This window comes from Eulemur rufifrons, chromosome 19 (assembly GCF_041146395.1).
Source record: "Eulemur rufifrons isolate Redbay chromosome 19, OSU_ERuf_1, whole genome shotgun sequence".
In the NCBI taxonomy this organism is placed as follows: domain Eukaryota; kingdom Metazoa; phylum Chordata; class Mammalia; order Primates; family Lemuridae; genus Eulemur; species Eulemur rufifrons.
Genome location: NC_091001.1, coordinates 15,263,601 through 15,285,902, shown reverse-complemented (window position 1 = coordinate 15,285,902; position 22,302 = coordinate 15,263,601). Strand labels below are relative to the sequence as shown.

Below are 22,302 nucleotides of genomic sequence, written 5' to 3'. Positions count from 1 at the left end.
CTCACACACGCACTGGGCATTATTCAGAAGAGGAAGAAATTTACCAGCCCCAGGGAAGGAAAGCAAGTCCCCCCGAGAAGACCGCGGCTGCACTTGCTGGGGGGACTAGGTTTTGGCCTAAAGGGGACTGGCTGGGATTGGGCACACTCGGAGCGTCCCCGGGAGCTGAAGCTGGGCTTTCTGGAGCGCGGCGGCTGGCTGACGCTCCCTCCCGCCACCTTTCCCCGGGCCCTCCTCCCTCGCTCTCTACGAGTGTGTAGTGTCGGCGGCTCGGCTGTTACCGCCGCCGCCGCCGCGTCAGGGACAAGCCTGAGCCAGGAGCGAGCGATCTCCCAGAAGCAGCCACCACTTTGGGCAACTTGCGGGTTTCCGGCTCGCGGGTAGCTAACGGGAGCTATCCACTTGCGGTTCAGTGTTTCCGAGCCGCGGCAGCCCGAGGGGCGGCAGGAGCGCCCGCACCAGACTCTCCCAGACACGAAAGGGGACGAGACAACTGCGGAATTCACCCGCCGTGCCAGGGCACTTCCGAGGCCACAACCGACTGGCACTTTTTTCCCCCTTGGCAAACTGGATTTTTTTTTTTTTTTTTAAGCTACTTGGCAGCTGTCTCTGACTCCACCTCCCCCTCCACCTCCGCCCCAAAGCCTTTGGCTTTTCTTCGGAAATCCGGACAAAATTGGGCATCTTTGTTAATTGCCGTTGGGGGAGCCCGGCCGTGCGCTTTCTCCGGGCCAACGTCGCCTGTGCATCGAGCCTGGTTTGCTCACCTTTGAACTGCAAAAGGATCAAGTTCAGCTCGAGTTCCCTGCATTGGGACTGGGAGGAAGGAGAGAGAGTGCGTGCAGGAGAGCGAGTGGGAGAGGGGGAAAGGGGAAAGGAAAGGAGGGAGGAGAGAGAGGAGGGAGGAGAGAGGGAGGGAGGGGAGGGATCGAGAGAGAGCGGGGAGAGAGAGAGAGGCTGCAATCTCCTCCCTGAATCGCGCACAGCGCTGCAGATCCCACTGCTCCGACATGCGGGCCGAATGCAGGTGAGAAAAGGCACGGACTCTGCGGCTGCGAACCCAAACTTGGGCACCGCGCGGTGCGCCCGGCTCAGCCCTCGCCCCCGCGGGCGAACGGCTGCTGCGGTTTCAGGCGGAGGCTTCGTGACTAATGACCTTGCGCAGAGTTGTTAAGAAAAAAGAGAAAGCCGAGCTCTCCGGGTGAGAAGGGACTGACTCTGGGCGTCTCTGAAGATGGCTTGGGCTGCTCTTTGGCGCGCCGGGGGGACCCGGACGCGGACGGCTCTGTGACGCGAGTAGTCTCCACTGCACCGTGCCCGAAGCGACCTGCCAGGGATTTTTCATTCTCGGTCTGTTGACTGGCTTCCCCGCTGCCTGAGCGGAGTCGGAGTTGAGACTGGCTTGTTGCTGGCCCCAGCGCCTCGTGCAGGGAGCGACTCACGTTTGCTCGGGCAGAGGTAGCGGGAGCAGAGGCTGGGTCTGGAGTGAGTGGCTGGAACGTGAATTGGACTCAACTCGAGTAGCAGCAAAGACGAGCGGGGCTGACAGAGGGGGAGGCTGCAGGCTCGTTGTTCCCCACAGCTTCCCAGCCCCACCGCCCGACTGCCAGAGCGGTTCTGGCCCCTTCGGACAGAGTGGGGACCGGATCCCGGGATCCTCCGCTCGCTGCGGGGATGACTCTGGGTGGGGGTGGGGGGGCTGCCGAGCCCGCGGCGCGCAGTGTCCCGTGAACTGTGAGTACTGCGACTGAACGGCGGCCGGCAAGCGGGCGATTAGCACCCATTGCATGAATTATGAAACAATAACTTTCGGAAGAAGCAGGAGGAAAAAAAAAAAGAAGCATCTATCGCTGGTCCCCCACCACCACCTCCGGCCGAGTCCACAAGCTGCTCTTGCCCCCTCCCTCCCCTCCCTCTCCTTCCTTTCCTGGAGAGGGGATAGGACTGGGGGGAGGGCAGGCGGCTAGCCCCGGAGGAGGGGGCGCCGAGGGGGCTGTGGTTAGAAGGAGCAGTAGCAGCAGCAGCAGGAGAAGATGCTGAGGATGCGGACCACGGGATGGGCGCGCGGCTGGTGCTTGGGCTGCTGCCTCCTCCTGCCGCTCTCGCTCAGCCTGGCGGCCGCCAAGCAACTCCTCCGATACCGGCTGGCCGAGGAGGGCCCCGCCGACGTCCGCATCGGCAACGTCGCGTCGGACCTGGGCATCGTGACTGGCTCGGGTGAGGTGACTTTCAGCCTGGAGTCGGGCTCCGAGTACCTGAAGATCGACAACCTCACCGGCGAGCTGAGCACGAGCGAGCGGCGCATCGACCGCGAGAAGCTGCCCCAGTGTCAGATGATCTTCGACGAGAACGAGTGCTTCCTGGACTTCGAGGTGTCGGTGATCGGGCCCTCGCAGAGCTGGGTGGACCTGTTTGAGGGTCGGGTCATCGTGCTCGACATCAACGACAACACGCCCACCTTCCCGTCGCCCGTGCTCACGCTCACGGTGGAGGAGAACCGGCCGGTGGGCACGCTGTACCTGCTGCCTACTGCCACCGACCGTGACTTCGGCCGCAACGGCATCGAGCGCTACGAGCTGCTCCAGGAGCCCGGGGGCGGCGGCAGCGGCGGCGAGGGCCGGCGCGCCGGGCCGGCCGACAGCGCCCCCTACCCCGGGGGCGGCGGGAACGGCGCGAGCGGCGGCGGCTCCGGAGGCTCCAAGCGGCGGCTGGATGCACCAGAGGGCGGCGGCGGGACCAACCCCGGCGGCCGCAGCAGCGTGTTCGAGCTGCAGGTGGCCGACACTCCAGACGGGGAGAAGCAACCGCAGCTGATAGTGAAGGGGGCGTTGGACCGCGAGCAGCGCGACTCCTACGAGCTGACCCTGCGGGTGCGCGACGGCGGCGACCCTCCTCGTTCCTCGCAGGCCATCCTGCGGGTGCTCATCACCGACGTGAACGACAACAGCCCCCGCTTTGAGAAGAGCGTGTACGAGGCCGACCTGGCAGAGAACAGCGCCCCGGGGACCCCCATCCTGCAACTGCGCGCCGCCGACTTGGACGTGGGGGTCAACGGGCAGATAGAGTACGTGTTCGGGGCGGCCACCGAGTCAGTGAGGCGGCTGCTGCGCCTCGACGAGACGTCCGGCTGGCTCAGTGTCCTGCACCGCATCGACCGCGAGGAGGTAAACCAGCTGCGCTTCACGGTCATGGCTCGCGATCGCGGGCAGCCCCCCAAGACCGACAAGGCCACCGTGGTCCTCAACATCAAGGATGAGAACGACAACGTGCCGTCCATTGAAATCCGCAAGATCGGACGCATCCCTCTCAAGGACGGGGTGGCCAACGTGGCCGAGGACGTTCTGGTCGACACCCCCATCGCTCTGGTGCAGGTGTCGGACCGAGACCAAGGAGAGAACGGGGTGGTCACCTGCACCGTGGTGGGCGATGTGCCCTTCCAGCTCAAGCCGGCCAGCGACACAGAGGGCGACCAGAACAAGAAGAAGTACTTCCTGCACACCTCGGCCCCTCTGGACTATGAGACCACTCGGGAGTTCAACGTGGTCATAGTGGCGGTGGACTCGGGCAGTCCCAGCCTCTCCAGCAACAACTCCCTGGTTGTCAAGGTGGGAGACACCAATGACAACCCGCCGGTGTTCGGCCAGTCGGTGGTGGAGGTTTACTTCCCCGAGAACAACATCCCGGGCGAGAGGGTAGCCACTGTGCTGGCGACAGACGCCGACAGCGGAAAGAACGCGGAGATTGCCTACTCCCTGGACTCATCTGTGATGGGGATCTTTGCCATCGATCCCGATTCTGGGGACATCCTGGTCAATACGGTGTTGGACCGTGAGCAGACTGACAGGTATGAGTTTAAAGTTAACGCCAAAGACAAAGGCATCCCTGTGCTGCAGGGCAGCACCACGGTGATTGTGCAGGTGGCTGATAAGAATGACAACGACCCTAAGTTTATGCAGGACGTCTTTACCTTTTATGTGAAAGAAAACTTACAGCCCAACAGCCCTGTCGGGATGGTCACCGTGATGGATGCTGACAAAGGGCGGAATGCAGAGATGAGCCTGTACATAGAGGAGAACAGTAATATTTTTTCTATTGAAAATGACACGGGGACCATTTACTCCACAATGTCTTTTGACCGGGAACATCAGACCACATACACTTTCAGAGTCAAGGCTGTGGACGGGGGAGATCCTCCCAGATCCGCCACAGCCACAGTCTCTCTCTTTGTGATGGATGAAAATGACAATGCTCCCACAGTTACCCTTCCCAGAAACATTTCCTATACTTTACTGCCGCCTTCAAGTAATGTCAGGACAGTTGTAGCTACAGTGTTGGCAACAGACAGTGACGATGGCATCAATGCAGACCTGAACTACAGCATTGTGGGAGGGAATCCCTTCAAACTGTTTGAGATTGATTCCACCAGTGGTGTGGTTTCCTTAGTGGGAAAACTCACCCAAAAGCATTATGGCTTGCACAGGTTGGTGGTGCAAGTGAATGACAGTGGGCAGCCTTCCCAGTCCACCACGGCTCTGGTGCATGTGTTTGTCAATGAAAGTGTTTCTAATGCAACTGTGATTGACTCCCAGATAGCCAGAAGTTTGCACACCCCACTCACCCAGGATATAGCTGGTGACCCAAGCTATGAAATTAGCAAACAGAGACTCAGTATTGTCATTGGGGTAGTTGCTGGCATTATGACAGTAATTCTAATCATCTTAATTGTAGTGATGGCAAGGTACTGCAGGTCCAAAAATAAAAATGGCTATGAAGCTGGCAAAAAAGATCACGAAGACTTTTTTACACCCCAACAGCATGACAAATCTAAAAAGCCTAAAAAGGACAAGAAAAACAAAAAATCTAAGCAGCCTCTCTACAGCAGCATTGTCACTGTAGAAGCTTCTAAACCAAATGGACAGAGGTATGATAGTGTCAATGAGAAGCTGTCAGACAGCCCAAGCATGGGGCGATACCGATCAGTTAATGGTGGGCCTGGGAGTCCTGACCTGGCGAGGCATTACAAATCCAGTTCCCCATTGCCTACTGTCCAGCTTCATCCCCAGTCACCAACTGCAGGAAAAAAACACCAGGCCGTACAAGATCTACCACCAGCCAACACATTTGTGGGAGCAGGAGACAACATTTCAATTGGCTCAGATCACTGCTCTGAGTACAGCTGTCAAACCAATAACAAGTACAGCAAACAGGTAAGATGTATCACAAATATATTTTAATATCTCAGAGAAAGCTAATGACTCTGAGACAGATCATCTTCTGTAAAGTTTCGTCTTTTCTTTTTTAAAGTTATTGTTTGAAATTTTAATAGCAAAGAATTAATGTTAATTCATACACCATTAATTTAACAGAGGCCATCTACAAGAGGTGTAGCACTGTATTTTGTAAGTCAGACCTAATGTTCACTAAACTACTAAAAGAAATATTCAAAGTGGGCAGGGTTTTGCACTTCTCTTTGCACTTGACAGCACTATTTCATGCTATATTTTCTGTTTCCAGAATAAATATGTATATATTATTTGAATAGTTACTTTTAACCTGAAATTATTTTCTTTTGGGGCAACTAAGTGTATAATTGCATCCAGAAGGGAAATTTCTAAACTTACTACTGGTGTCTATTTAAATTAGAAACCATTAAAGTTTTAGCTATGTTATACATAATGCAGGATTTTACAGATAAGTGGATGCTGATTCATGCAAATGTAGTACCAAGTCTGAGATACTGAAATACTAACTACTTAGACAAAAATGCTGGTTTAAAAATATTTACTGATATGCAAATGTCATGCAAAACTACCTTTTCAATACTTTATAACAGTAGATAAACCCTTAGGCTTCTTTGATGATATGCAATCAGCATTTACATTCTTCCCATTTGGTATTAAAACTTTACAAACAAAAATAAATTGCATGATCCATGTATCATTTAAGCCAAACACCACAAATGTTCGTGATTGATGTACTGTGTGCAATACTGTTTGTTGTGCATTGTGATATACTGAGAATATAAAGGTTATGTGAAACATTTGACATAGTAGTTTCTTTGTGAAATGTGGAAACAGTAAATATATATATATTTTTTTTCCTTAGGGGAGCTTTGGAAATTACAAAATTTATTTTTGAAAGTTTTGCTTGAGTGATATATAATCCTCAGAAAGTTTATTTTTTATACTCACCGAAGTTTGACACACAGCAAATAAAACCTTTTGGGAAGGGCTGTGGCCAGTAGTGCAGCCACCTCTGCTAATAAAACATCACGTATTTCTTATTGTCAAAACTCATCTCAAGAAACACATTTGTGACTGTCAAATAATATCATTTCTATTCACTATACTTTGCATGTGAAATATGGGATCTTAGAAGAATTGAGGTAAAGGAAAAACTTATTTTATAGTGTCATTAAGGATGTTATAGAAAAGATATGTTAATTCCTTATTGCTTTCATAATTATTAAAATTAGTTTCCTAAAGAAATATTTTCTATATATAGTATTTTAGTGTAGCTATTTGGATAAGGAGAAATAGACTTAATATGCTTTTATATCCAATAACAAAAGCAATACAAGAAAACACAAGTTTGTTTGAACTAATTACATTAAATGGCTTTTGAAAATGTCTTTTGATGTATGTGAGCTTGAATTCCTTATTTATTTTAAGCTAACATTTAATATAGTGGAGAGTTTTATATCTGTTATGTTATTGCTTTTCCTGGAGTTAGAAGGAGATTTCTGTTTTGTTTTTGGTGCTTCTATCAGTTTTGTAAATAAGGAAGATTTCAGTTAAAATAATAGCACTTTTTAAACATTACTTATAAACACCCACAAATAAATTGACATCTGTAAAAATTTTCCTGGAAAATGGTAACATGTAATGCAAAAGAGTGTGATATTTTTGCAGAATATTTACTTCTCAGTTCTTATCCTAATAGTACTTTTGTCTTGTGGCTGAACAGTATTTGCATTTTCAATTGTGTAATCTTATGCTTTTGAGTGGACATATCAAGTGGCAGATTTATAGATATTTTATGCAAACACTTCATATGTTCTCTGCTGTCACTTAAGCTTCTTTGGCTCATCGGATGGGGTTAGCTCTATATTCCTGAATATTTACAACAGCTAATATCAAGACTGTTGGCATCCCGATTAAAAGGCAAAGTGATATGCTTATAAATAAACTAATGTATGGTGTTAGTCTCTTAACTGAGCAAAGAAGTCCGCATACCAAAAGAGAAAACCCTCAAAGCAATTGGAATGAATAAAACAGTTTGCCAAAGTGACTTAGAAAACTTGTGTGTCATTAGGTATTCAAAAGATATATAAAGTTTTAACCTCAAATAAATAACTGACCTAAAATGAAATAAAGGCAAATGAAATGCATTCTCCTTAATGTAATTAGTAATGGTAATTGATATGCTTCATCTCCTCAATATTGCTGTCAGGGGACAAGGGATCCATTTACAAAGTTACGTTCTGTTTTGACATCTGACATAAACAGGATCCTTTTTGTTCTGATTTTTCTTGGTACCATAAGTAGATAATTTTCTCTTTTCATTTTTTAAAAATATTACCTCTAATTTTTTCAGAACTGCCAAAATATATTTTCTTTGATTAAACCTGATGTTAAAAAAAAAAGAGAGTAACAAAGGGTTTCGTTATAATTTCTTTCCCTCCTTTGACAAATGAATTTGTTTCAGGAAAAACTTGAAGGTTGTATTTTTTCAATTCTTTATGGTAGGGATCAATTAACAATCTGAGATTTCATTTGACATAAAGCCTTCATTTTATTTATATTTTTCCTGAATTGTTTCATTATACTTCTTTAATTGTGATCAAATGGAAATAATAGTATTCTTACCTTCCTAAGAATTATTCATTTTAAAGTGTTGCTGATAGGTCTTGTTAATGTTTACAAAATTATGATAAGTTAAATAGCTTTGTAGGAATAAAAGTTTGTAATTAATACTCACCCTTCCTCCCTTCTTTTTGGTTTGTTTTCACAGGCTCTAGAGACATTCAAATCAAGTTTCTATCATTACTCTTTGTCAGATTTTAGATGTGTGTTGCAAAATTGCTGGAATTATTTCTAAAATTCACACTTAGAGAAAGCGATGATGTAGCCCAGCTCTTCATAGTTTAGACCTTTGCAGTTCAAACAAACACCTTTGCTCTCAACTAAATAATATGTTTAGTTGTGCAAAATGTGGATCACTGAGAGCATTGCTGAGATTAAGTATCCACCTTTCTTTCTTCCTTTGCCTGGTAAACCTAGTCTTGGTGGTCGTTAAAGTTTTGTGACCTAGTAGTATAACTGTGCTTTTGACTTGTAACGTAAAGGCAAATGTATTCTATTTTTCTATTTATATTTTTAAGTCTCCGGTGTTTTACTATGTGCTAAGTATTTTAAAATCTTCTTTAAAAATGATATAATCCCCCGAAAGATTAACAGAGAGTATAAAAGTCCGGTTACCATTTTGCTCGTTATTCTCAAGTCCTGTCAAGCTTATCCTGGACATGCTCTTATTTAGATAATGCACTTGCAAGTAAAAATTTTATTGTATTTAGTAAATGGAAAGTAAGGTAATTTATCTTTGGCAAGAATTTAGCTTGAATAAACATTCATTTTAAAATCCATTTGTAGCTGATCCTGAAATACTCAAGAAAAAATTTATATTAACTTCAATGACAGTTTCAGAATTAGTCTGAATAATGTTGTCTTTTATTGATGAAATTACATTCAATATATTCATTGTATACTTAGTGAAAAAATATGGCAGGACTTATTTTTTTAAACTACTTTGATTTTGGAAGGAAATGAATGACTTGCCATCGTCTATTAGCGTCCTAAGCATTAAGTAAACTAAGTATCAATTTATTTGTGTGTGTGTATGTACGTATACATAAACACCATGTATGTTTTAGTGGCAATGCATCTGCATAGTGATGCCAGCCATAACTTCCAGTTCTCATTCTATAAGCATAATCTCTATAGTATGGTTCTCCTTTTTATAACCAACCATGCTTTCACGAGGCACGCTGAATCTGCATATGGTGAGATTTCTGTTACATTTGGCCTGATATGATAAGCAAGAGATTAATAACTGATCGAAGTTAGTCTATGTCTTTAGTCAGCATGTATCTACTAAAGCAACATTACGTGGATCTCTGAATAGCTATGAAATAAGAAAAAGGTCATTCACTGATTTGATATATAAATGTATATGGAAGTCCACATATGACTATTTAAACCTTGTCCAAAACTAATCCTAAATCAATTGATGACTTAGATATGAGACCACAAAGTCAATTTAAAGAAATTAAGTTAATCATATTGTGAGATAAACATTGCAAAATCATTCTTTCTTGTTTTCTTTCTCTCCTTGAGTAATTACATATCTCATATGTGGAAAAGTATGAACATGATTTATATCACAAATTCTATTTACACACACAGAAGTACACACATATTCCTGTATACCAATTATGGTGCCATTAGTCTTTTATTTCATCATGATATTCATAGATTGATATGTGGAAAATACCTGAACTTAATAATGCCCAAATTTGATACAAATATACTATAATAAACTGCTTAATGACCATACCTAAAATCACTGAAGTCATCACAATTTAGAATTAAAAGGTATCAACAAGAAGTCCCCTCATTTTATAGGAGACTGAGGCCCAACCTGAAAAAATAATTTAATTGGGATCACAGAATTCTTAGGGATATGATATGCACTAAAGTCCAAATCATGGAATGCAGAGTCCAGTTTTTTTTTTTTTTTTAATTTTATCATACTACCTTTAGGGAAGAAACTAAGTTTCTGTAACTTTCGTCGTATGTATTTCAATTGCAACCGAGATATGTTGAGTTTTCTTTATGTATTTATAACTATATATTTGGCTATGAAGATTGACATTTTAACAATAGAATATAATTTTGCTTTAGGCTCCTATTCGTATGTGCAGTATTATATGGGAAATTATAATTCAAAATTTAGAGATTTTTAAAAATAAGTTAATAATTCTCTCTTCCATGTAAAATTGCAATTGATGGCATACATTAAAGCAACTTAGCATGGTTGAAAACATATATTCAACAAGTTAGTTGACAGGCTTTTTAATTTTAGCAGAATAATGCTAACAGACATAAATTCCTACCTTGTACTAGGATATTCTCAATAAAAATGTATTCTAAGAGAAAAGAATAAAATATTCTATATGTTCTATATGAAACTTTCTATGCATTCTAATTGGGATAGTCTTTTACTTTTCCTATCAATATTGATAATTCCTTTTGGCTTTTGAGCTTGTTTGCATTTTGCCATCTTTGCATATGCATTTACTTTGGTGGCATCCTTAACACACAGTCATGAACTAATTTTTCCTCTTAATTTGCTTTCTAGCAAATTTTTAGAAGAATATGACATTTTATTATTTTTCAGTTGAATTGCTTCATTGTTAGGCAGTTAATTAATCAAGTTTATTAGAGTCTAAGTGTACATAGTGATAAAGTATAAATTATTGAATTTATTAATTTCAAAAATAAAATTTGAGCTAAATATAGTGTGACAAAGCCATTCTTTCACCAAAGCCATCACCATCTTTGGTATTAGCCATTTAACATCATTTCTTTCCTGGCAGGGAGTGGCGGTGGAAGTTATGTAGGAAATTTAGCATAATAATTGTTTATAGTATTTATGTTTAAAGTCCATGTGACAAATTTCTAGACTATGACAAGGTTTTTCATTCATTTATTTACTATGACTGTATAGAAATAGTAAGATCTGTTCACATATACCTAGAGTAAGCTTTGCTTTCCTTTCTTATTTTTTAAAAAAGCCCTTACAATCTTTTCTAAAGCAGGGAGTCTGTTGCGGTACATTACTCAGTGCTTTATTTAGCATTAGTGCTGTGGGAGAAATCACATTCCAAGAAGAATTGAGCTGAAACCACTAAAACTAATCTTAATTATCACTTCTGGTGAATTAATGTTTTAAAGGCGGAATAAAGGTTTATTTTCAGGAATTTAGTGATGTTTGTATTGAACGCTAATGCTGTGTACAAACAAAAAAACTATTAAAGCTTCCAAGTAGGATTCCTCTGACAAGTTAACTTTTCCCCTAAGCATATTATTATTTACAAATCCATAATTTGCAAATAAAATTTTTCTCTGCTCCCAAACCTCTACTATAACATTCCAATTGGGCATAAGGCACTGGGGAAAATTTCTTTACTGCATTTTTTTTTTTTATCTGCATAAATCTTTATTTTCCTTTTTTCAGATGCGTCTACATCCATACATTACTGTGTTTGGCTGAATTCCACTCTAATGTGATGCTCCATTATACACCACACTGTGATGACCTTGCTACTCCGAAACCTGCTGGAGCCTGCCCTTGGCCGTGGGGTGTCAGCCAATCACTGCTTGTTCCACTTGTTGTGCATTTTATTTTTGAGTTTTTTCTTTCTCATTTAAGGAAAAATAGTATGAAAATAAATAAATTTATAAAAGAAACAGTATTAGTATAGAAATGTGCTACTAATGGATGTCTAGGTCACCAGGAGTTTCATTCTCAAAGAAGTGGTTAGAACCTCTTAGACTTAATAGTAAAGTCTTTTTAAAAAATCCAAGAGCATCTTTCAATAATAATTTTGAGACTTTGGATTGTGCAAACAAAGGGAAATTAATTCTATCACACCTTCGTCTATAATACATTAAATGCTGACTATGAATAAAAACCTAAGTTGATCAATATTTTTTATGTGTCATGTAATCACAGCTTCTTCCAGGGCAGTCAGATAGTTCTGCTAGAGTAAAGGGTAGTGTCTTTGCTCATTCTGTGTGTGTGCCTTTAAATGCCATTGTGCCTGTTTGTGTTCATTTCCATACATATATATGCAAGGACTTTAAGCAATATTTCTGAACACATTGTCTATGAAACAGATTTGAAAGATTAATTTTATATTTACCACAAGTACTGCAATGGATTGATTTTTCTTTAATTTTGAAATGCAGACCAAAGTATCTCAAGTTTTCAAGTTTTTTGGTCAAATGCCTTAAGAAAATTTAGAACTTTTAGTTAGATTTACCAAAGTCATTGTAGTCATATTCAGAAGGAATATGTGGCTTCCTGTTTTTGCAGGCTACATATATTGGAAGGCTTTTTCATTTGATGTCAGATAGCATAAAGGCAAGCAGTTTCTAACAAGTCAGTTTGTTACGTATTGTTGAGAGAGTGAGTGACTAAATTTTAGTTGTAGAAGTGATACTATTGGCAAGTCAGGGAATCGTTTGGATGGCCCTTCTACCTCTTATGTTTGTATATTTATGTCTCCATTTGTTATGTTGTATGTGTTTATGTGCCAAAAAATGTGTTTCATATGTAAAGTTTGGTAATTTGATAATACATTTACCACATTATCTCCCCTACTAAAATTTCCACATGTTTTGAAACCAAGAATGCCAAATTTTTTTGGTGAATTATTGTCAATATAGTAACCTTTTAAGAAATATAGGCCGGGCGCAGTGGCTCACGCCTGTAATCCTAGCACTCTGGGAGGCCGAGGTGGGCGGATCGTTTGAGCTCAGGAGTTCGAGACCAGCCTGAGCAAGAGCGAGACGCCATCTCTACTAAAAATAGAAAGAAATTATATGGACAGCTAAAAATATATATAGAAAAAATTAGCCGGGCATGGTGGCGCATGCCTGTAGTCCCAGCTACTCGGGAGGCTGAGACAGGAGGATCGCTTGAGCTCAGGAGTTTGAGGTTGCTGTGAGCTAGGCTGATGCCACGGCACTCACTCTAGCCTGGGCAACAGAGTGAGACTCTGTCTCAAAAAAAAAAAAAAAAAAAAGAAATATAAATAAATCCTGGATGGAGATTAAAGTATGAAGTGATAGGAAATGTATTGTAATCCATGTAAATCCTTCATGTCTCCTTGAGGATTTTTTTTCTATTAGCTGTTTAATCTTGCAAAAGGGAAATTTTCAGAAATATTCTTGAGACCACAGTGAAATTTCTAAATAAAATTTAATTATCCTCAACCTCTCGTTTTGTTTGGGGCACAAGGGCCAAAGTAAGAAGCTGGTGAAAAGAACCTTTGCCACTTTCTGCTTCTTGGAAATGTTTGTTTCCTCATCCCAGGTAGTAAACTTTTGTTAGATATACTTAAAATATGAATCTTGCAACAAATCACATCAACTCAAAAACAAATTGTAGAAAAAAATTCCATAATTTTGAGTTAGTGTAATGTGTAATTGAATAGAAGTGATATTTATGAATACCTTTACAAAGAAGAACATTCTAAGGCAGCATTTTCCAAACTTGAGTTGCAGCACACTCTTGGGGCATGAATCAATTTATTAGATCTCTTCCACAATTAGAAAGATATGAAATAAAATAGAAAAGTTCAGGGTACATTACCCATAGTAAGAGAAAATACTGTCTTGTGCAATTTTTGTTTCAGTTGTGTTTGTGTGCATGTGAATGTCTCTGTTCTTGGTTGCTGTGTAAAAAATGTTTTATTGTGGGAGCAGGCAAGAAGGTTTGAGAACCACACAGGGGTGGGGAACCTGCAGCCTTCTGATTTGGGGACTGTTCCTTTTTAAGCACCAAAGGAGGCAAGAAAAGCTTCATCGTTCTCTGCTGCAGCCCTTTTAATAAAAGGATTTGTTCTGCAAAATTTGGATTCAGTTAAAAGGCCACACTTTAGGACCTAGAAGTCCACATTTTGCCTTAAGGCTGCAGGTTCCCCACCCCTGCTTGGGGTGGGAAGTTAGGGCTATTTACTATTACCATTAGAAAAACATAATAAGTCAAAGAAAAAGAATTACTAATATTCCCAAGGATTTTAGTGTACCATTAAGCTGAATCAGAATGATCAACAGCCTACTTACTATAGCAGCATTTATCAACAGCAAAAAGCTTTTGAGAAGTCTGTTATCATTCCCCTACTATGCTTGTTATTTAAAAAAAAAAAAAAATCTTTGAACATATGTCCTTGGTTCACTGACCAGGCACAGACTCCCCCACCCCCACCCCCTGCTTTCAGTTGTTATCAACCTCAAGTCTCTTGATGATTCTCCCCTTGTGATTAAGGAACGTACCATTTAGGGAGGTGCCTGTGGACAGATGGAAAAAGACTCAGGAAAAAAACCACACATTGCTCTATGTATTTAAGTGTTTGAATATTTTATTTTAAAGTACAAGATGGTAACTAGTTCTCCATCACAAAACTAAGGAGGAATATGAGAATGCTAGAGAATTGTTTATTTAGAACCATTCATCTTTTAGATAACTTTTTTCTTTTAATGCATATAATATCAGTACTAGTCCTGGTTATGCAAAGAATAATATAGAGTCCTTGCCCTCACAGAATTAATATAGTATAAAGATCATAGAGCAGAAAAATGATAGCTTATTTTATTTAGAGGCTTTATTTTTTTCAGTTCTGATGTTTTGCTATATTGCCCAGGCTAGACTTGAACTCCTGGCCTCAGCCTCCCAAGTAGCTGAGGAAGCAGGAATATGTGGGGCAGAAAAGTGGCAGTTTATATTTGCTTCATGACTCTTAAATTTGGAAGCATCAAATGCATGTTTGCTCATTTGCTTCTCAGAACAAACTGTGAGGAAGAACATCATGATTATTTCTGAGGTAGGGATACTGAAGTAATGAACAAGTTTCTTTCACGACTCTGACGGAATTAACTTAAGAACTTTATAAAGTCTATGAAAAAAATATCCAGTCAGAATCAAGAGTACTGAAGCATTGGAGGGAAGTTGTAAAATTTGTGTTTTTTAAATACAGTATATTTTCAGACTTCTCTGGGCAAAATCTTCCCAAAAGAATTCCTTAGAACAGGCTCAATTTTTCAAACTTTTGGCAGTCACAACTGCACTTCATACAGCCAAATATATACGCTTACAGGTATAATCAGGACATCTAATTAACTGACTGATATATAAACCACAGCATTATATGTGCTTAAAAAACAAAACTCTCAAGAATTTGGCAAATCACTTTAATCCTAACTTTATTTTTTTAGGTTACCTTCAGAACACCTACCAAAGTCCTTAGAAAGCAATTCCGGAGTTTGAAATATCTCTCTGGGAATAATTTTCTCTCTGTAACTTTGCAAAACACTTGTCTTTGATGTGTGTGATTTTTTTTTAATCCATTCGTTTTATAAAGAATGTATGGATTTGCTCTGTCTTTAGTACACAGTGGAAGGCTTGGTGGTGGAGGTAAAACAATGACTAGAACAAGTTACCGTCATAGATCGGACGATGCAAAAATGACACACATAAGGCAGTGGATAAGTGAAGCTCAGAGGGACTGCCCCAGTATTCCCAGTGCCTGGTAGAGGGCCCCTGGCATATAGGAGACACTTACAAATATTTGTTGAACAAATTAACAAAGAGCCTGGGCTTTGGTGCTTGGTGACCTGTAGATCCATTCACATTGGCTCTCTGGAATATGGTGTGACCATTTTGATCTCTGGCTTTGAGAACCTCCTAATTATTTTCTTTCCCTGCTGGGTGGGTGTGTCTGTGATGAAAGGTGACCTGCAGTGTCTACTGGAGTCCCTGCCTTCCCCTGTGATATATGACCCTTGTTTCAGGAGCCAGTAAGGAATTCTTGGATTTCCCCATTTTCCTTCTTTTCCTTGATGGTATAAACACCAAACTGGTAAAATAGATAAACTAAAGCAAATGCTTAAGACAGGTAAGAGAAGCACTGGTCATACAGGGGATTTCTGATATTTTGAGGGCTGTGAAGAACCATGCAAACTCACAGGTGTATAGTGTTTTCCTGGAGATCCTTATCTGGAGGAAAAAGAGATCCATGTGCATGAATCTCTGTATTCGCCAATTTGTATATTTCTGCAGGGATTATTCTTTCACTGTGCCAACCCATGCTCACTAATAAAGTTTCCCTTTTTATTCAGCCCCGTGGGAAGCAGTCCTGTTTAAAGGAGAGACCCTGCATATCTTGGTTAACTAAGCAAAGAGGTCTGGAAGAGGGAATAGGCTCTTTCTTGAAAGCTATGGTCAATGAGGTGGGAGCAGACAAATGCCTCGCCACTCAAAGTCACTCCTAAGGAGAATGTTCTAAGGACTCCTCTTTTAAAATGTAAATGACTGTAAATGACCTCTGAAGGAGTTTGGTTTTGCCTTTAGCTCACCAGGGTGTAAATTGCTTTAAGTAGATAACTAGGTCAGCACTTCACAAAGATCAATAGTCCTTAAGAAATGGGAATGTTGGTTAGGGCCTTGAGGAAGGATGGGCAGCCTTCAGTAGCTGAGAAGCCTGAGAACTCTGTTAAGGCACGAAGTGGAATTCCAGTGGGGCGCTGGGAAGGTAGAATGGGATTATATCAGAAAAGATGTCCACCTTCTCCCTAATGTCATTATTAGAATATTATTATTAATAATAAAAATAAGTTGCCACTTATTGATATATAATTGTCATATAATGGTTTCTTATCCTAACTTTAACTTGAGGAAGCTTAAAGAGGATAGTAGGGGCATATTTTTCACTGTTGGGAGAAACTTCAAAAAATAGAAATGTTACAAATCTGTGAAAGGTTTAGGACAGACCGAATGTAAGAGGCTCCCCTACCCCATTCTGGTTAGGTGGACTAGATATTTTAAGATTTTGAAAGATAATAGATTTCATGTAGTTAGCTGTGATTATTTAGTAGAACAATAAAGATTAAAAGGAATTTAAACTATGTTTAATAAAAGTTATTGTCAGCCGGGAGCTGTGTCTCACACCTGTAATCCCGGCCACTCAGGAGGCTGAGGTGGGAGGATCACTTGAGCTCAGGAGTTCCAGGTTGCAGTGAGCTATGATCGTGCCACTGCACTCCAGCCTGGGTGACAGAATGAGATTTTGTCTCTAAAAAAAATATATTGTGGTTATTTTATAATGTGGTGCTAGCCTATGTTAACCAAGTGTCATAGATGTGTGATGTTTATAGTGCATAAATATCATTTTAAATGCAGATTGACTTGCCTCATTATCAGAAATTCAGTTCTAGTAGGGCTGTACTACAGCCTAGAAACCTGCATTTTTAACACTTTCCCTTTTCTCAATTCTGATTGCAAGTTGTAGGCCAGGCTACAAGAATTCTAGTTAGAGGCCCTGAGATTCCTAACTTCTGCTTACTGGTTCACTCCTGGAAGGTCTCTGAAAATTTAGAAAACTGGAGCAGGATGAGGCAATCTGGAAATCTGCCTTCTAGCCCCAGCTTGGTCACTGATTGGCCAGTGTACCCTTGTCTGAGCCCTTTCAAGTCCTGAGGCCTCTGGAAACTCCTCTCCTGTCATTCGAGATGATAACCCCGATCTGATTACACGACAGAGCCTACGGGAGTCACATAAAACATTTGGGACTTTTTGAAGCACTATAGCAACTGAAGGTAATATTTCTATTTCTAATTATCCATGAACGTCTCTCAACCCTTTTAAAGGTTTATTTATACTTTTGGGATATTTTCACTATCTTTTATTTAAAAGATTTTAAGAATTTTGTCCTAACCACCCGTTTGAACCTATAGTAGTCTCTCTCATCCTGGTTATCGTCTTCAGATCTCCACTGTCCTGGATCAAGGTGCAGGGACTGTGTGTGGCCCTCCACACACGCCAGCAGACACTGGGTATTGTCAGAAAGACTTTCAGTGCCTCTGACATCTCTGTGGCAAAGAAAGAGAGGTAATAGCTTGTTACAGTAAAACGCGTAGTTTAGTTAAGGCACACAAGGGTTTGATAACAGTGTTATCACTTTTTGAAATTAAAAAAAAATCACTTTTTAATTAAAAAAATGTATTGAGGTGAAATTTATAAAATGTAAAATTAACCATTTTAATGTGAACAAATACTAGATTTTTAAATGTAAAATTTCAAAGATACAGGAAAGAATAGAAATAATACCATAAATACTGTTACACCCATCACCAGATTCAGTATCATGTTAGCACTTTGCCTTATTTATTTGAGAACTATTTATCATGTCTATGAATGTCTTCACACTTTTGCTGTATATGTATATATCTGGAAACAATATGTAGAATTATTTGACATGTTTTTATATTTTATATGTATAAATGGTTTCATATCAAAGTATGTTTTTAAAACATGCTTTTAAAAAATTCCATCACTTTGTAACATTTTTTCTGTCTATCTGCAATCTTTCCCGGGAACCTCTTTCAATCCTCATGCCCAGCATCTAACAGTAACAGCTGTCATTTATTGAGCTATTCCTCTGTGCCAATCACTGTGCCAGGAGGTCTACTTCATTATATCAGTCACTCCTCCAACAACTTTAGGAGACAGGTGCAATTAGTGTCTCCATATGATCCACAGAACTGGGGACAAACAAACCCGAACTCCCTCCAAATTTCACCCCCTCTACAACAAAGTTTCTTGAGCTAGCTGCAGCCAAACTCCTCTCCACAATACTTGTCTCTCCAAAATACTTGCCTCTCCATATCTGAGAATTTTCATTATCATAGTAGAGATTAATTTACATGTTTACCTATTTAAGCTTTTGTATGCATTTTGTTCTAGTTCATAATACCTGCTGTATATTCTAAGCAGGTTCAGTGGCAAGTATTACTGTATTGCTGAACTCAGGCTGCCGTAACAAAGTAGCATAGACTGGGTGGCTTATACAACACAGGTCAATTTTCTCTCAGTTTTGGAGGCTGGAAGTCCCAGATCAAGGTACTGGCAAATTTGGTTTCTTGTGAGGCTCTCTTCCTGGCTCGTAGGTAGCCGCCTTCTCTCTGCGTCCTCACATGACCTTTCCTCTGTGTGTGAGCGAGACGGAGCTCTGGTGTCCTTTTCTCTTATAAGAACACCAGTCCTATCAGATCAGGGCCCTAACCTTACGACTTCATTTAACCTTAGTTTCCTTCGTAAAGGCCCTGTCTCAGATACAATCACACTGGGAATTAAAGCTTCAACATATGAAGTTGGGGTGTCACAATTCATTCAGTCCATAACAGAGTATGTTCTTGGTCTGAGCAAGAACACATTGGACTGGTCCATCATTTCTTCACGAGCTTGTCATTCATTACACAGTCTGTACATTGGTGGGAAGGTAGACTTTTTATTTTAAAGGAAACTTTTCCTCTCCTCATGAGCTCCAAAATGCAACGTTCTAGCTGAGTTCTCATGATTAATGAAAAACTGGTAAAATTGCTATAGCCTCTGTGAAAATTATGTGAATTTATAATATCTATGTGTGTGCGTAAAATTTAAAATACATTGTTTAGCTTACTAAGCATTCATGCACATTATTGAATGTTTTCTGCAATATTCAGCTTTGACAGAGATTTCGGATATTAAATAACATCTTAGTTATTTTAATTTTGCTAACCAATAAGTGCATGGAAGTATGTTAATTAATGTAAAATAAATATTTACATAAAAAGTTCAAAAATTGCTCCACAAATGTAAGAGTTCTTTTTTAAATGACAATATTAATATTTAGTCTTAAATTTCTAGTACATCCTCAGCACTAAAATCCAAATGAAAAGTGATAGGAGTTAAGTGGGGAGGGAGTTGGCTGAAACAGAAATGTAGACTTAATAATTCCTCTTATGAAGAGACAGTCTCAGTGGATTTTCACACATGGTGGCATAATTGGTCTGACAGAGATCCAGTGGGTCTGGTTTCTCAGGGCATATGGAACCTGCCAGGCATGTAAACTAGGCTGGGCCCACATTCTGAGTGACTCTTCACTAACTGTTATTATTAATGTATGTGTATGCAATAAACTATTCATCATGAGACCAATCCATGGACAAATAGAGGACCAGGATTTTCCCCCCATTTAAATTTTCCCAGTAAAATTAAAAATTCATATGATAAAATAAATAATGACTAACCTGGAACTCTTTTTGTGTCCAATGTGATGTATGAAGTGATGGCTTTGTGACACTAATGCAGGATAAACTCATCCAAGTCTCCGTTTTGTTCTTTGGTCAGCATTTCTAGGCAACAAAACACAACAGAGTAGACTTTTCTTAAAAAGTACCTTTCTAAGCATCCAGAGCTAACTTTATATTTGACCGTCTTCCTTTAAGAATGGAAACTTTTAACAGTTTCCTTGTTCAAGGAAATGGCAGTAATTATAGCATTAATAAAGTTTTTTTCTTTTTAAAAGAATTGCATCTAAATCTGCCTTTCAGTGTATGTTTAACTGTTGAACACAAGGATCAATTTTAGTTACAGAGATAGCATTTCTATAGGATATTAGGAACAATAGAAGATAATGTCTATTTTTTTCCAAAACAATGAATACATTTACTGTTAGGTCAGGAACATTAATATTTACTTTGTTACTAAACTTTCTGGCTTTCTCTTTAATGCTTTGCCTTTAATAACATATGTATGAGTATGTATGTGTCTATATGCATAGTGTACATATACATAGGCATATATACATATATATACATAATACACACAGAATCAATCAGAGGTAACATTCCAGAGAGCAAATACTTAATGAGTGACTACTAATAATAGATGCTAATTATGTTTAAGGTACTGTTCTATTTACTGTTGAAACAGCAATAACAGTAACAGACAAAAATTTCTTCCCCCATGGATGGATTTTCAGTTTTAGTGGGATAATATATAAACAATAATAGCTAAAATTATATTGTACACTATACTTTAGGCACTGATCAACATATTTGACATACATTAACTCATTAAATAGGTATAACAACCAATCAGGTAGCACCTATAATTATCTTCATTTTGTAGGTATGGAAAGTGATGCACAGTGGAGTTAAGAAGTAACTTGCTCGTGGCCGCACAATTTGTACAGCGGTGGAGCTGAGGTGCAAGTGCAGACAGTCCTACGGCAGCGGCCACACTCTCAACCACTGTGCACATGTGCAGTGCAGGGGACGTGTCTGTTTTGTGGCCAACTAGTTATGAGAATGAAATTGGTTTCACTTGCTTCTCCTAAAGGCTTCAGTGATATTTCTATGTTCCTAGTTTAATACCTTGTACTAGGTTCTTGAAATTAGGTCACTCAGTCCAATTTTTTAAAAAATTGAAGTGCCACTTAAAACCTTAATCAGAGTACAAATCAAAAGATGCAAAAGTAGATATTAGACTAGTCTCACCGTGTGCTTCTCAGAAACATTTCATAAAATATATTTTTTGTTATTTTACTTTAATATTCTTCATTTCATTCCCTATCCATATAGTTTGTTGTGTACATCATTAGTGCAAGTACAAAAAACAAATTTATTATTTTTATGAATTGCCATTTGATTCAGGATAGGAAGATGCTGTTTTGTGGAGTAAAATTTCACCTAAAAATTTTTCAAGAAGTACATTTTGTTTACCGTTTACAAAAAAGAAAAGAGATGTTTTTCTTTTGAGTTTTTTAAATATTCACAATGTTTGAAAGAAAATAAAGTGAAAGTGAATTATTTATAAAATATTTTCATAATTTATCCTGGTTTTCCTTAAATTAGGTGTTCATTATCAAATACTCGGTTAAAATATGACCTATATTATTTAAGTCTTTCTTTTAAAATATATCATCGTGCTATTTGTATTAAAAATTTATATAAATGTCTTTATTAAGCACATTTTCAATCAGCTCAGATGCAGATAAGTAGTACCAAAGCCCATCTAAAGTTGATTCTTTATGAAAATAATGGTGTCCTAATATTTTGCTATGACAGTATCTTCTTAACACTGTCGATGACACTTTTCATTGTAAGATATTTTTTCAACTGAATGTTCCAAAATATGTATCTTTGTCATATAATTCTGGGTTCTGTTATATAACTTATCTGTAAACATGTAATCTGAATTGATCTGAGTATTTTTGGAATGATACAACATTTTTAAGCTTCAAAGCCAGTGAATTGATTTTGAAAAACGTTGCAAAATCTTTCTGAGGCTATGGTTTCCTCGGTGCACTTTAGAATTTATAGAATTCTATGTCACCAACAATAGTTAAAGTATTGCCACTGTTGCAGTTATTTTCTACTAATGGAAATAAAGTATGATAAGATGATAAGGAATCCAGCCAGTCTCATCCAGGCCTCACTTGAATTTTTGCAGCGCCCAACAGATCACCTCCTTATTATTCTCTTACAAGTTTAACTCCCATTTGGAAACAACCAACTTAAAGGAAAATAGCATTGGAAGTGAAACAGTGTTTGTTTTGACTTACTAACTCTGGATATCATAAATATATTCTGCAATTACTAGATCAGTAGAATAGAAACAAATTAGGGGCTGGAA

At 39.9% G+C, this 22,302-nt stretch overlaps 1 protein-coding gene across 3 annotated transcripts in view; it reads left to right on the top strand.

Moving 5' to 3' along the window:
- The first annotated feature begins 2,033 nt into the window (after positions 1–2,033).
- The window catches only part of PCDH7 (protocadherin 7), a 392,272-nt gene continuing 372,003 nt past the window's right edge, over positions 2,034–22,302 (top strand). For 2 of the 3 annotated variants that reach the window (XM_069494731.1, XM_069494730.1), the window contains exon 1: positions 2,034–5,207. In XM_069494731.1, coding sequence (XP_069350832.1) covers positions 2,034–5,207 — 3,174 coding nt within the window. Of the gene's footprint in view, positions 5,208–11,298; positions 11,335–22,302 lie in introns of those variants that run through there. The other variant, XM_069494732.1, reaches the window with a different exon arrangement.